Genomic DNA, 11512 nt, shown 5'->3' on the forward strand with positions numbered 1-11512 from the left:
CTCCCCCACCCCCCAATCTCACGTAAGATTTTTTTTAATGTGGGTAAACGCGTTGGATTGTTTGACAGTCAGTAGATGTATAACGTCAAAGTATGAATGACATTATTTTCTTTCGAACGAATTAGAGAATGATCTTAATTGCATAACGTATTTAAGCGATTAAATCTTAAGCATGTACCATGTTGAATTGGACAAAAATAGTATATATTTTTTTTGTAACAATGAGGAAAAAAATTACGTGAGTTTTTCCGAGACCCCCCTTCCCCCGCCAACGTAAGATTAGATAAGATTTAACTTGACCCCCTCCCACCCTTAAACACCTCACGTAATTTGTGGACGCCCCCTTATTGCATAGCTCTGCATAAGTGCTCTACCTACGTAAATAATAGTTTACCAGGCGTAGACCTAGTTAGTATCAGACAGAATCGATTAAGGAGAAGAAGGGGTTGTGTGAAACTTACACAAGGTGACAAGTAAATTGCTAGTAAGGCTGGCTGCATACACAAACTTTCCGTATGTATTCAATTTCCTAATGTGGGATTCCGTGACACTAGTTTACACGTTCGTTTTTATTCACGCGCGAACGCGCTGACTTGCACTTAAAGAGTACGAGCGGAATTCGTCCCGATCGGATAAAAACGAACGTGTGCGTCTTTTTAATTGTATTTTCAACTGATTCTACGCATTCGGATTTCCGAATACGGAAGTCGAACTTGGAAATCGAACGGAAAACATGTGTATTCAACCTGCCTTAATAATCAAATCCGAGAATTGAAAAATTGTGAAATATAAGGCATAGTTCACAATGTTGTATGATCAATTAATATTATATAGACACCATTAGGTAGGTAATCATTTTTAAAATATTTGTATCATAATATTACATTCTGGTTTGTACTTATGTTTTTTTTATCCGATTTAAGGGCGCGTTTCCACCAGAGATGTGTTGCGAGGAATGTGTTTTTGAGATCCAATAGCATCGCTGCGTTGAGCGATGTCACAGCAAGCTGACGTGAGCTTGCTGTGACATCGCTCAACGCAGCGATGCTATTGGATCTCAAAAACACATTCCTCGCAAAACAGCTCCGCTCAGCTCTGGTGGAAAGGCAGCCTCATTGTAGCCAAAATAAATAATGATTTCCTTGACAAGACTTTGATGTACATCAGCGTTGCTGAATAATATGTTTGTTGGAAGACAATCAAAAGCGCTTTTGATTGGCTTACAAGGCCTACTGGTGATGCGTACTTGTTACTTCCAAGGCCATTCCATTTTGAAATTTTTGTCAGAAAGTAATCTTTTTTTTTAACTGGAAAACTTTTTCACTGGAAAAGATTAATTTCTGATAAAAATTTCAGAAAGTCGGTAAATATGCCATCAAAATTAGGGTAGTACATCAGTAAAAGGTATCACATTTTTATGTACGCGCCCTAACACTTAATTACATAACAACAAAACATGGAAACTTCACATTATTGATTTCGGTGTTGTTTTTGTAATATTTTAAAACATGACTCGAACTGTGAAAGTTAAACGGCGGAAGGTGAATAAAATAATACTTCCTGAACAGCCGTGTCATGATGTAAGTAAAAAAAACTGTAATATACCCCTCGAAAGGGATCAGATAGGACGAACAACACATATTTCAATTTGATGATAAGCGTCGCCGATAAGCCGACCATATAATATATGTCGCAGTCATCTGGTTTAATCTGTGATTCGATTGAATGACTAGCGTATTCATTGAGTGACACCATTCAATCGAATGACTAAAGGACAACTCGTCAAGACGTTGACTGCGACGTTTAACGTCTTGACTAAAAGTCATATTATAGTGAAGTCGATAAATTGGACGCTATAATATTTTTTTGGTAGCTGTTGATTGGGGGTAGTTGTGGATAAGTCCACGCTGTGATAGTACTTTATTACTATGACAGCGGCTTCGTATCATCGTCTCTACTCTCAATTACCCGCCAAGGTCATTCCATTTTCAGGTATTTTTGGATACCATGTCTAAGGTGTTCAGATGGTCCCGTGTTCTGGGGGTGGTGGGTGGTGCGAGCATCTGGTGGAAGCTGTGGGGAGCTTTCGTGGTGGGCTGGCTGGTGGCCATCGAGGTTCAGGCAGTGTGGAAGGTCATCAAAGCATTGAGTGGGCTAGCAAGTGATACTACTGGTAATAGTAAGTATTTAATTATTGACTTCAAGATAGGAGAGTTGGCATTAATAGGGCAGCTTAACTGGAAACCGGCTTGAAACAACGCTGGGCGTTTGTGCATTACATATAATTTTACCGTCCGGTGTTCATAACTTTCACGTTTGCCATATCAATAGTAAGAAATCAGGACGCCTGCGCCGCGCCGGATGGTAAAATTCCGTGTAGTGCACAAACGCCCTCAGGCCGGTTTTTTTATTGGAAATGTATAATGAATATAATATGAATACTGGGGATCTGGGATTTGCCCAGAAAGAACACATCTTCAACTGAGGAGCTAATATTAATTCTCTGGCGTCGCAAAGACTAGAAAATAGCTTGCGGCTCCGACAGCGTAAAAAGTACGTGTTTTGTTAGGTGGGAGAGCCATGCTTCGGCACGAATGGGCCGGCTCAACCGGAGAAATACCACGTTCTCACAGAAAACCGGCGTGAAACAGCGCTTGCGCTGTGTTTCGCCGAGTGAGTGAGTTTACCGGAGGCCCAATCCCCTACCCTATTCCCTTCCCTACCCTCCCCTATTACCCCATTCACATTTAAAAGGCCGGCAACGCACCTGCAGCTCTCTGATGCTGCGAGTGTCCATGGGCGACGGAAGTTGCTATCCATCAGGTGACCCGTTTGCTCGTTTGCCCCCTTATATCATTAAAAAAAAAAAAACATGCCGAAGTTCCGCCGCCGAAGTTCAGCATGATTACGTCAGCAATGTCAAACGCATACAGTATAACGCGACGGAATTTCGGCATGGTGTGTCATCGGCAATTTAAAATACATTGCAGGCGGAATCATGCCGAACTTCCGCAGTGGAACTTCGGCATGGTGTGTTTAGACACTAAGACTACTTTGGGATGTGTATGTGTCCCTTAAATAGAGTTCACTGTAAAAGAAGCTGCGCTGAAAGAGCTACATTTGTTGTGATTTGTATGGGGACCCATACGCACCCTAAAGTATTATCCTTTTGGTCCACTCTATGCCATAGTTTAATCATTTAATAGTTTGTACCCAGCTAAATGAGGAAGCAAACTTGACCAAAATCTTCTCACAACATTTGGTTTTATTAACAGAAAATAGTTGCTGATTTGCCGGACCCCCATAAGGGCTCCTGGCGCCTGTGTGCAAAAAAAGGATTTTAGCGCCCCTTTAGGCAAATTTTTTGGGTCCTTGGTTTTGGCACCCCTAAAGATGGTAATTTGGCCCGCCTAGAGGATGTCGCCCGTGTGCATTGCACACATTGCACATATGGTAGCGGGGGCCCTGCTGATTTGATCACCCTTTTCAGGAAGCATAACAGTACGGTTCGCTGGTACCATATTCTACATGGGCAACCTGATAGGCCTCATACTCTGTTGGAGGCTCTCCTCGTCATGGGTAACCCTGGCCAAGTATTGGACGTCCTTAGAACTGGGTCTGAGTATAAAACAAGTGCCGAAAGACAATACCATCAGGTATAGAATGAATACTGTGATCATTGTCATTGCAATAGGCGCTGTAGGTAAGTTTATGCATAGTAATATTGTAATTGCGAAAGTGTGTCAATTTGTCTGTCACTTATCGGTAATTATACGTGGGAGATGCTTCGGCACGAATGGGCCGGCTCGACCGGAGAAATACCACGTTCTCACAGAAAACCGGCGTGAAACAGCGCTTGCGTTGTGTTTCGCCGAGTGAGTGAGTTTACCGGAGGCCCAATTCCCTTCCCTACCCTCCCCTATTCCCTTCCCATCCCATGCCTACCCTCCCCTATTACCCTATTCCCTCTTAAAAGGCCGGCAACGTACCTGCAGCTCTTCTGATGCTGCGAGTGTCCATGGGCGACGGAAGTTGCTTTCCATCAGGTACCCGTTTGCTCGTTTGCCCCCTTATTTATGAATATGAAAGTGTGTCTGTCCCACGGATTGTATTAGCTCCGAGGTCTGTCCGTTACATCCAGCGGAAACTGCTAAAGCGATTTTGATAATATTTGGTTGGTACCTTGAGTCTGAGGAAAAGCACACCATGATGGATATGCCAATTATTTCTAGCGACTGGCATAATATATAAAGTTTGTCACCTCGTCTCATGTATAGACTATAGTTATTTATAGTTCTTGAATAATAATTAAAATGGGTTGGTTCTGGGTTTTAAATATTTTCATGTTGCGTAGAATTTATTGTAGAATTGAAAAATATTTTTAAAATAAATGTGGTTCAACCTATTGTGTGCAAAAATATTACATGCTGTTCTATTCATTTGGAAGTTTCTTTCAATGAAACTATAATATATCATTATTTATACTAAATGAAAAGGCTTAAAAAGTTGAAATATTTTTTGTTTGACGAAAAATCTCTAGACTGTGGGAGAAAAAAGTTAATGGGATCTTTCCAAAATTGATTTCTTACTAGCAACACTATAAATTGACGCATTATAATACAGGGTATTTTTTGGACATTTTTTACCATCTTCCTCGTAAACTTTTATCTCCCATGATTGAGTGATTTTTTTGAATATAATTAACTAATGATATAGGTTAAATGAAGTTACTCTTAATTATAATTTTCCTACGTATGTGTATTTTCAGTAGAACATCTCCTGAATGTGATGGTCAACTTGGAAACGGATTGCTCATTCGTGGAATGTCTACGACGGTTCATGCTCAAATCTCATGGATTCCTGTTCTTAGAGAGTAAGTTCCTGACATCTATACATCTATACATATAAATAAAATTGGAGTGTCTGTTTGTAATATTGGAAAATGCATATGAATGTATATAAGGTACAGACACCAAAACAACATTTTTTACAATTTTTGTCTGTATTTCTGTCTGTCTGTCTGTCTGTTTGTTCCAGCTAATCTCTGAAATGGCTGGAGCGATTTTGACGGGACTTATTTAGGCACATAGCTGATGTAGTAAGGATTAACTAAGGCTACTTTTTAATCGACTTCCGAAAAGGAGGAGGATATATTATTTAACTTTTTTTATAAATGAACCTTAAAAAGGGATTTTTTTTCTCTTTTTTACTATCTTTGTTATCACATTTTGCTGACGTGGACGAAGTCGCGGGCAACAGCTAGTAATAAATATATCCACAGCCGAATAAATAACCTTCTACTTTTTGGAAGTCGGTAAAAAAATACATCGAAATTTGATGCTAAATGAAAAGTCAAATAGCAAGATGGTGGTCGATACATCGTACTATGCCTGATTATCTAAGTTCTGCACAAGTTATAGATCGCTCGGCCAATAGGGAGGTCAGAGACCAATGTTCGATTTTTAGGTCTCTTTAGTAGGACGAAGATTCTGTGGAGCGGGTTTGCGTACACGCTATTGGTTATAGATAAGTGGTTAGGCGGATTATGATTGGTTAATCTCGTGTCAACGGCAGTAGGCTATTGGTAAATATTGTAGTTAATGAAAAAATTAAATTAAATGAAACGTAGCACCTAATTTTCATATTACTTACCTGAAAAAATCATATTATCCTTACAATGTTATGAATACATTGGAAGCAAATAATAAGTTGCAGATAGCGTAGGTGGAACCTTTTCTACCCACGTATCCATCTTATTTGTAGTTGAAAAATATTTTTGTAGTGAAAACTTTGTTTTGCACATTTGAGATGGGTAATAAAGTTAAACTCGGTCAAGACACGTGAATTGTGATTGATCGCAAATTCGTAAGACGGAAACAAGAAGTAGGAAATAGTAATATTAACTCTTATATTATCTCACTTTATACCAGGTGGTATAATTTATTTATTTAAATCAGGCATCTTGGCCTATAATTATTATAAGTACCTTCAAAAAATACATACAGAAAATGTTTGTCTACTTTTGCTGTTTCCTTTTTACTGCTGGCTCTCCCAAAGTGTTTCTTACGACAGGTTACCGACAGGCGTTGTCGCGTCAGCAGATGCTGACCGACAGCAGATACTGTCAAATACCTGTTGCTTACCCGTCTCAAGATACCCTGTTGTTGTTTTTAGATCAGTACAAAGACTGGTACACCATACCATTGCTGTTCATGAGTAACTTGGCCACGGTGGTATGGAACTTGCAAGATTTGCTGGTGATTTTGATCAGCATGGGCCTGTCCTCGAGGTATACCAGACTGAATGCGTGTGTGAAAAAGGTTTTAGAAATGACCAATGAGAAGAATTTGACAACAGTAAGTTTTATGTTTCTAAAACAGTTGTTTTTTTAATTCACAGATTTTTATATAATACACCAAAAAAGATGAACGAAGGTGGATTGTGTGATGGTTAGCGATTGCCGTCGCCCTTCTGGCGAAAGCAAAGCATACTTAATATACTTATACTTGAAGCTTATTTGATATTATTCTCATTTAAATAGCAATTTTAAATGAGTGATACAAAATGTAACTGTGGGCTGTAAATATGTCAATTCAATGTGTACATTCCTGTGTACTGAATAAAGATCAATGTTGAATGGTTTGTTTAAAAATGCATTGTACGCATCGCGAGTCGCGACGATACAATGCAAATGCAGCTCTGCTCCACAGAACATAAAAACCCTGAAGCTGCACACATGGCGTCTCATCAGAACATCATTCGTACAGCAGGCGACGCTGGTGAGGCGCGTCAACGGTGACCTTGGAGTGTTGCTGCTCGCCTCCACCGCATCCAACTTCTACTTCATTTGCCTGCAGCTGTTTTTGGGATTTGCGTAAGTATGCGATGGAAGAACAAGTAAAACCCACGCTGAACAAACATTCCTTCTGACGCAGATAAATAGGCTTTTTATCAGCCTTTTAAATCTCACTGCTATTTTTTTTTTTTGGGAAATCCGTTATGGATTCTTGCGCATTTAGATTATGCGCAGGGTTGTAGCTTACTAGAAGCCGCCCGCAACTCTGTAACGTCAAAATTCGTTTCTCGAACCGTACATTTACGGATAAAAGTATCCTATGTCCTTTCCTGGGACTTAAAGTATCTCCCTACCTCAGCAAAATCAGTTTAGCGATTCAGGCATGAAGATATAACAGACAGACAGATAGACAGACACACTTTCGCATTTACAATGTTAGTAGGGAACTCTCTCGGGAATAAGATGAGGATAGCTCCCAGGTTTACTATAACACTGGGCTGCCTTCACCGCATAGCAATAACAGCAGCAAACAGCTTCCTGAAGAGACGCGCCCAACTAGTTAAAATAACTTTTAATTTATTTATTTCCCCAGTGTTCGGTTCTTGCAAACAAACTCGAAAAAACGTAACTGTATGCGGGCTATTTCAGAATGTATCATTTGTGTCTGTTTCAGTCACGGTCTATCAGAGCTTCTGCTGAACCGAATATACTATATGATGTCCTTCTCCTGGCTTTGCTTCCGCGCATCATTGGCGATATTGACAGCGGCAGGCGTCAACAGACTGTCAAACGCAGTTCTGCCGGACCTCTACCAGTGTCCTCCAGAGTTTTATAATGTAGAGGTAAGTAAACCTAATAAAAAATCGGTTCATCCTTGGGAGCTATGACTTGGATACACATACAAGCATACACAGACATATCCAAAATCATCTGTTGTGATAAACTCAAGGAATAGAATTTACATACATATTTATAGATTATTATAAAGCCTCTGTTTTAATTTTCATTGAGTCCCCCTAAAAAGTTTTTAGAGAAAAAATTTGTTAGTAAATACTACCCTGCTTGGTCAGTTAATCTTCTTTTGTAGGAGACACATACTTTTACAATCCTACTAAATAATTACAATTCTTTTACCTGTGTTGGTCCAAAAAAACACTCACGGTTTTACTACAAAAGATTTAAACACCCGTTGAACAGTTGATTGGAGAAAAATTTAGTACAAGATGGTCTCAAAACAACCGTTCAATAGATGTTTTAATCTTGGTAACTGGTAAGACCGACAATATCTAGATTTAACTTACTGCATTTTAACCCAAGCTTAACGTTTTTATCGAGCTACTCAAGCTGCAAGTATTATATTCATAACTTCGTAAGTTAAGTCATAAAGTTGCCAACAAGAAATAAATGTGAACCATATTTTAACCGTCACTTCTTTGTAACTCAGTTAACTGTGATAGAGTCTTTGCAACTGCATAAATGTATAATTTTTATTCAGAATTTTTAAATGGGATTTGCCTTTCATAAAACTGAATTACATAAAGTCTTACAGGAATGCTCCCTCACCGGGAGCATTCGCTTGTAACGTAACGTTACAGAGTCGAGTATTGCAATACGCACCTTGTAATGATACAAACCGAGCATTACAATGCGCACCATCAAAATATTACAAACTGTATCATTACAAATTATGATACAGTTTGTAATATCTTGATACAACTTCATCAACTAGCTATGTGGAATGCTCTAAGTCGAATATTACATTACACGCGAATGCTCGTCAGTCAGATAGATAGTTTGTAATGTAATGCTCAAAAACGAATCTATAATGTTACATTACTAGAGTGAATGCACTTTTGTGCTCCCTCACCGCGAGCATTCGCGGCTAAAGAGTCATATAAAATATCCCATATGGCATTAAATTTCACTTCTGCTTTATGATACATTATAGTAATAATAATCATATTTAATGAAATACTAGCATTTTCAATATTCCATAATATGATATTCTATTATAAAAAAAAGGTAGATATCGCACTAGCGCGTACAGTCTGATACGGCGAAATGAAGGTAAGTCCCTTCTTTTGAATTAGTTGCATGTTGGCAGCGAGTGAGCGACGAGGTGTTAAGTTAGAATATCATTGTGTCACGTTTTTGACTTAAAATGCCAAGCTGCGTTTTTAGGAAATGGAAAAATTATAGTTATAAGTTAAAAAAGGATGAAAAAGTTACGTACCACAAGTAAGTACATGAAAACATCTAGTAATTAATTTTTATTTGGATATTTTCCAACATTATCGACAAATAATTTAATGCAAAAGATTAAACTAAAAAGGATAGAAAATACGGACGACAACTGCAGCGTAATAAGGACAGATAATCGTGTGACATTTTAATCGCGCATGCGTGCCGATGTGCAACTCAAAGTATATAGCAATCCTTTTCTATATCATTCGTAACATATTATCTGTCGCATTCATTGTTGTAATTTATAGATATACAAGAGGTAGGTATTTATATGTCGTACAGGAACAAATTCTGAGGACCGCTATGTATGATCATACGCCATCTTTAATAAAACATTGATTCCATACATATTCCATACATTTTGATCGGTGATTATATAAAGAAGCGATAAAGGAAACGTATTGGCTAGGGGTTCTGTGTCTGTACAATAGTTTAAAATAAATACCAGATACTGTGCGAGCATTTTGCAAATAGCTCCTACTTTACTAAGGTCAATGGCCGCTGGTGCTTCTCCTCCCCTCTTTTGACTGTAGCGGCTTGCTTTGGTCCAAAGATTTTTATTTTGTTTACAGATAGAGAGGCTTCAAAAGCAGTTGAGTGAGGAATGTGTTGCCTTGAATGGACTGGAACTATTTTACATCAGAAGAGGAATCCTGTTACAGGTAGAATGTCGCCTTTTGTCACTTTAGGGTTGATTCAGACCGCAACGCGACTCGTAGAATATGGATTTGACAGATTCGCAAGACGTCTCACGCAATTTAAATCTGTCAAATCCATACAAATTAATGCCGCCACGACGTGACGCGTAAATGCATTTTGAAATTTATACTGAATTGACAGATTTGAATTACGTGAGACGTCTTGCGGATCTGTCAAATCCATACAGAAATACATCTACGTGTCGCGTTGCGGTCTGAATTGACCCTTATATTTCGCAGTTATTTTAATAATAAATAATAATAATAATAGTTTATTGTCTCAGTAAATACATAATAAGGAAATGATGCAAGACAAAAGATAAATACAGAGTGTTACAATAATAAGGTGCACAACCCCTACACTAAGAGTCTTGTGCGCCAAAATTTATTTATCGAGAAGGAACCGTACATTTTCCAGGATAAAAATTATTCTATGTCCTTTCCCGGGACTCAAAGTAACTTCATCAAAATTTCAGCAAAAGTGGTTCAGCGGTTTGGGCGTGAAGAGGTAAAAGACAGACACATTTTCGTATTTATAATATTAGTATGGATAATTACCGACTTCTGACTCCACCGCTGCCGAAGTCAGTTTAATAGGGAGTAAAGCAAAAGTCGCAGAAGGAAACTTTGTATCCCTTTTGACGAAAAATGGGGAAACGTAGGTGAATGAAATTTTGCACAGTTATAGTTTATATGGTGAAGGAGTGGATCGAGCTAATATTATTTTGAAATTATTCTTTTATCATACATTTTTTAACAAATAAAACATTACACACACTACAACACACACACTAGGAAAAATGACAGGGTTTTGAGTGACAAGCCTATACATACGAATTATACTCTTTTATATTTTATGGTCTGTTGACAACATTGACAACAAGGTGACAAATTAAAATGGATTAAAGTTTTTTTTATTGAATCTTTGATACTATTAGACAATACTTACACGGCCAGTCTGAGATCAGTTGAGTCCCAGAGGCAAGAGTTGAAAAAAATATGATAAAGTCAATATTTTTTTTACAAAATATAGGTAGTAGTCCTAATGTCGCTGAAACTAAGGGCGAATTTCGACCATTGGGCGATCTCTAGTATATATTAGTATGTAGTACCAAATAGCACTTACAGTAAATAATCTGACCAAAATCCGACATGTTGCACATGTCATATCAAAATATTGACAGAAACGATTTCAAACGTCGAACTAAACTGTGTACTATCTTTGCTGGTGCAATCTAGCGTCAAAACATTGCTGTATTACATCCTTTTGTTTTTTTTTTGTTTCAGATAGCAGGAACTGTGTTCACTTACGCCTTGGTCTTGATTCAATACGACACTGAGCAGAATACTACCAACGTTCCGGAAAATGTTACTACTCTGGCATAAAACATAAATTAATATATATAAAAATCTTTATTTTACATCCAGGATCCGACTTTTTAATTTTTTTAAAACTCAGTTTTTTCTACCGAGCAAAGCTCATTCATGAAGATATTGTTCAATTGATAGACAAAACATACATATTATTATATACTTTTCAATTATAATTATTCTACAAATTAACCTTATATTAAACTAACATCCCCTTAAAATGTGCTGTTACGTCCATTCAACTAAATCAGGGCCCGCCCCACACTTTTCCACCACTGTATCTCCTGTGTCGCCACTCGCCAGGATCGACAGCGGTATTCAACTACGAAAACCCTTTTAATATGATGTCAAGAAGCCTAATGGACATGCCAAAGCTGTCTTGGGGCCCGCAAAGAAATTAGTC

At 38.2% G+C, this 11512-nt stretch overlaps 1 protein-coding gene across 1 annotated transcript; it reads left to right on the plus strand.

Annotated features, from left to right (window-relative positions):
* Nucleotides 1-2007: 2007 nt before the first annotated feature.
* Nucleotides 2008-11124, plus strand: LOC121729494 (gustatory receptor for sugar taste 64a-like). Its single transcript, XM_042118017.1, has 8 exons — nucleotides 2008-2179; nucleotides 3491-3703; nucleotides 4769-4873; nucleotides 6175-6356; nucleotides 6711-6874; nucleotides 7470-7638; nucleotides 9613-9702; nucleotides 11026-11124. The coding sequence occupies exons 1-8, from the start codon at nucleotides 2008-2010 to the stop codon at nucleotides 11122-11124; spliced, it is 1194 nt and encodes a 397-aa protein (XP_041973951.1).
* Nucleotides 11125-11512: the final 388 nt, after the last annotated feature.

Source organism: Aricia agestis, chromosome 8 (assembly GCF_905147365.1).
Source record: "Aricia agestis chromosome 8, ilAriAges1.1, whole genome shotgun sequence".
Taxonomy (NCBI): Eukaryota; Metazoa; Arthropoda; class Insecta; order Lepidoptera; family Lycaenidae; genus Aricia; species Aricia agestis.

What these genes read in the sequence shown, in the direction of transcription:
- LOC121729494 (XM_042118017.1), top strand. Translation starts at nt 2,008, where the DNA reads ATGTCTAAGGTGTTCAGATGGTCCCGTGTTCTGGGGGTGGTGGGTGGT. An exon ending in ATGAGAAGAATTTGACAACA is followed by an intron (nt 6,357 to 6,710) that starts GTAAGTTTTATG and finishes TCTGCTCCACAG; the next exon opens with AACATAAAAACCCTGAAGCT. An exon ending in GAAGAGGAATCCTGTTACAG is followed by an intron (nt 9,703 to 11,025) that starts GTAGAATGTCGC and finishes TTTTTGTTTCAG; the next exon opens with ATAGCAGGAACTGTGTTCAC.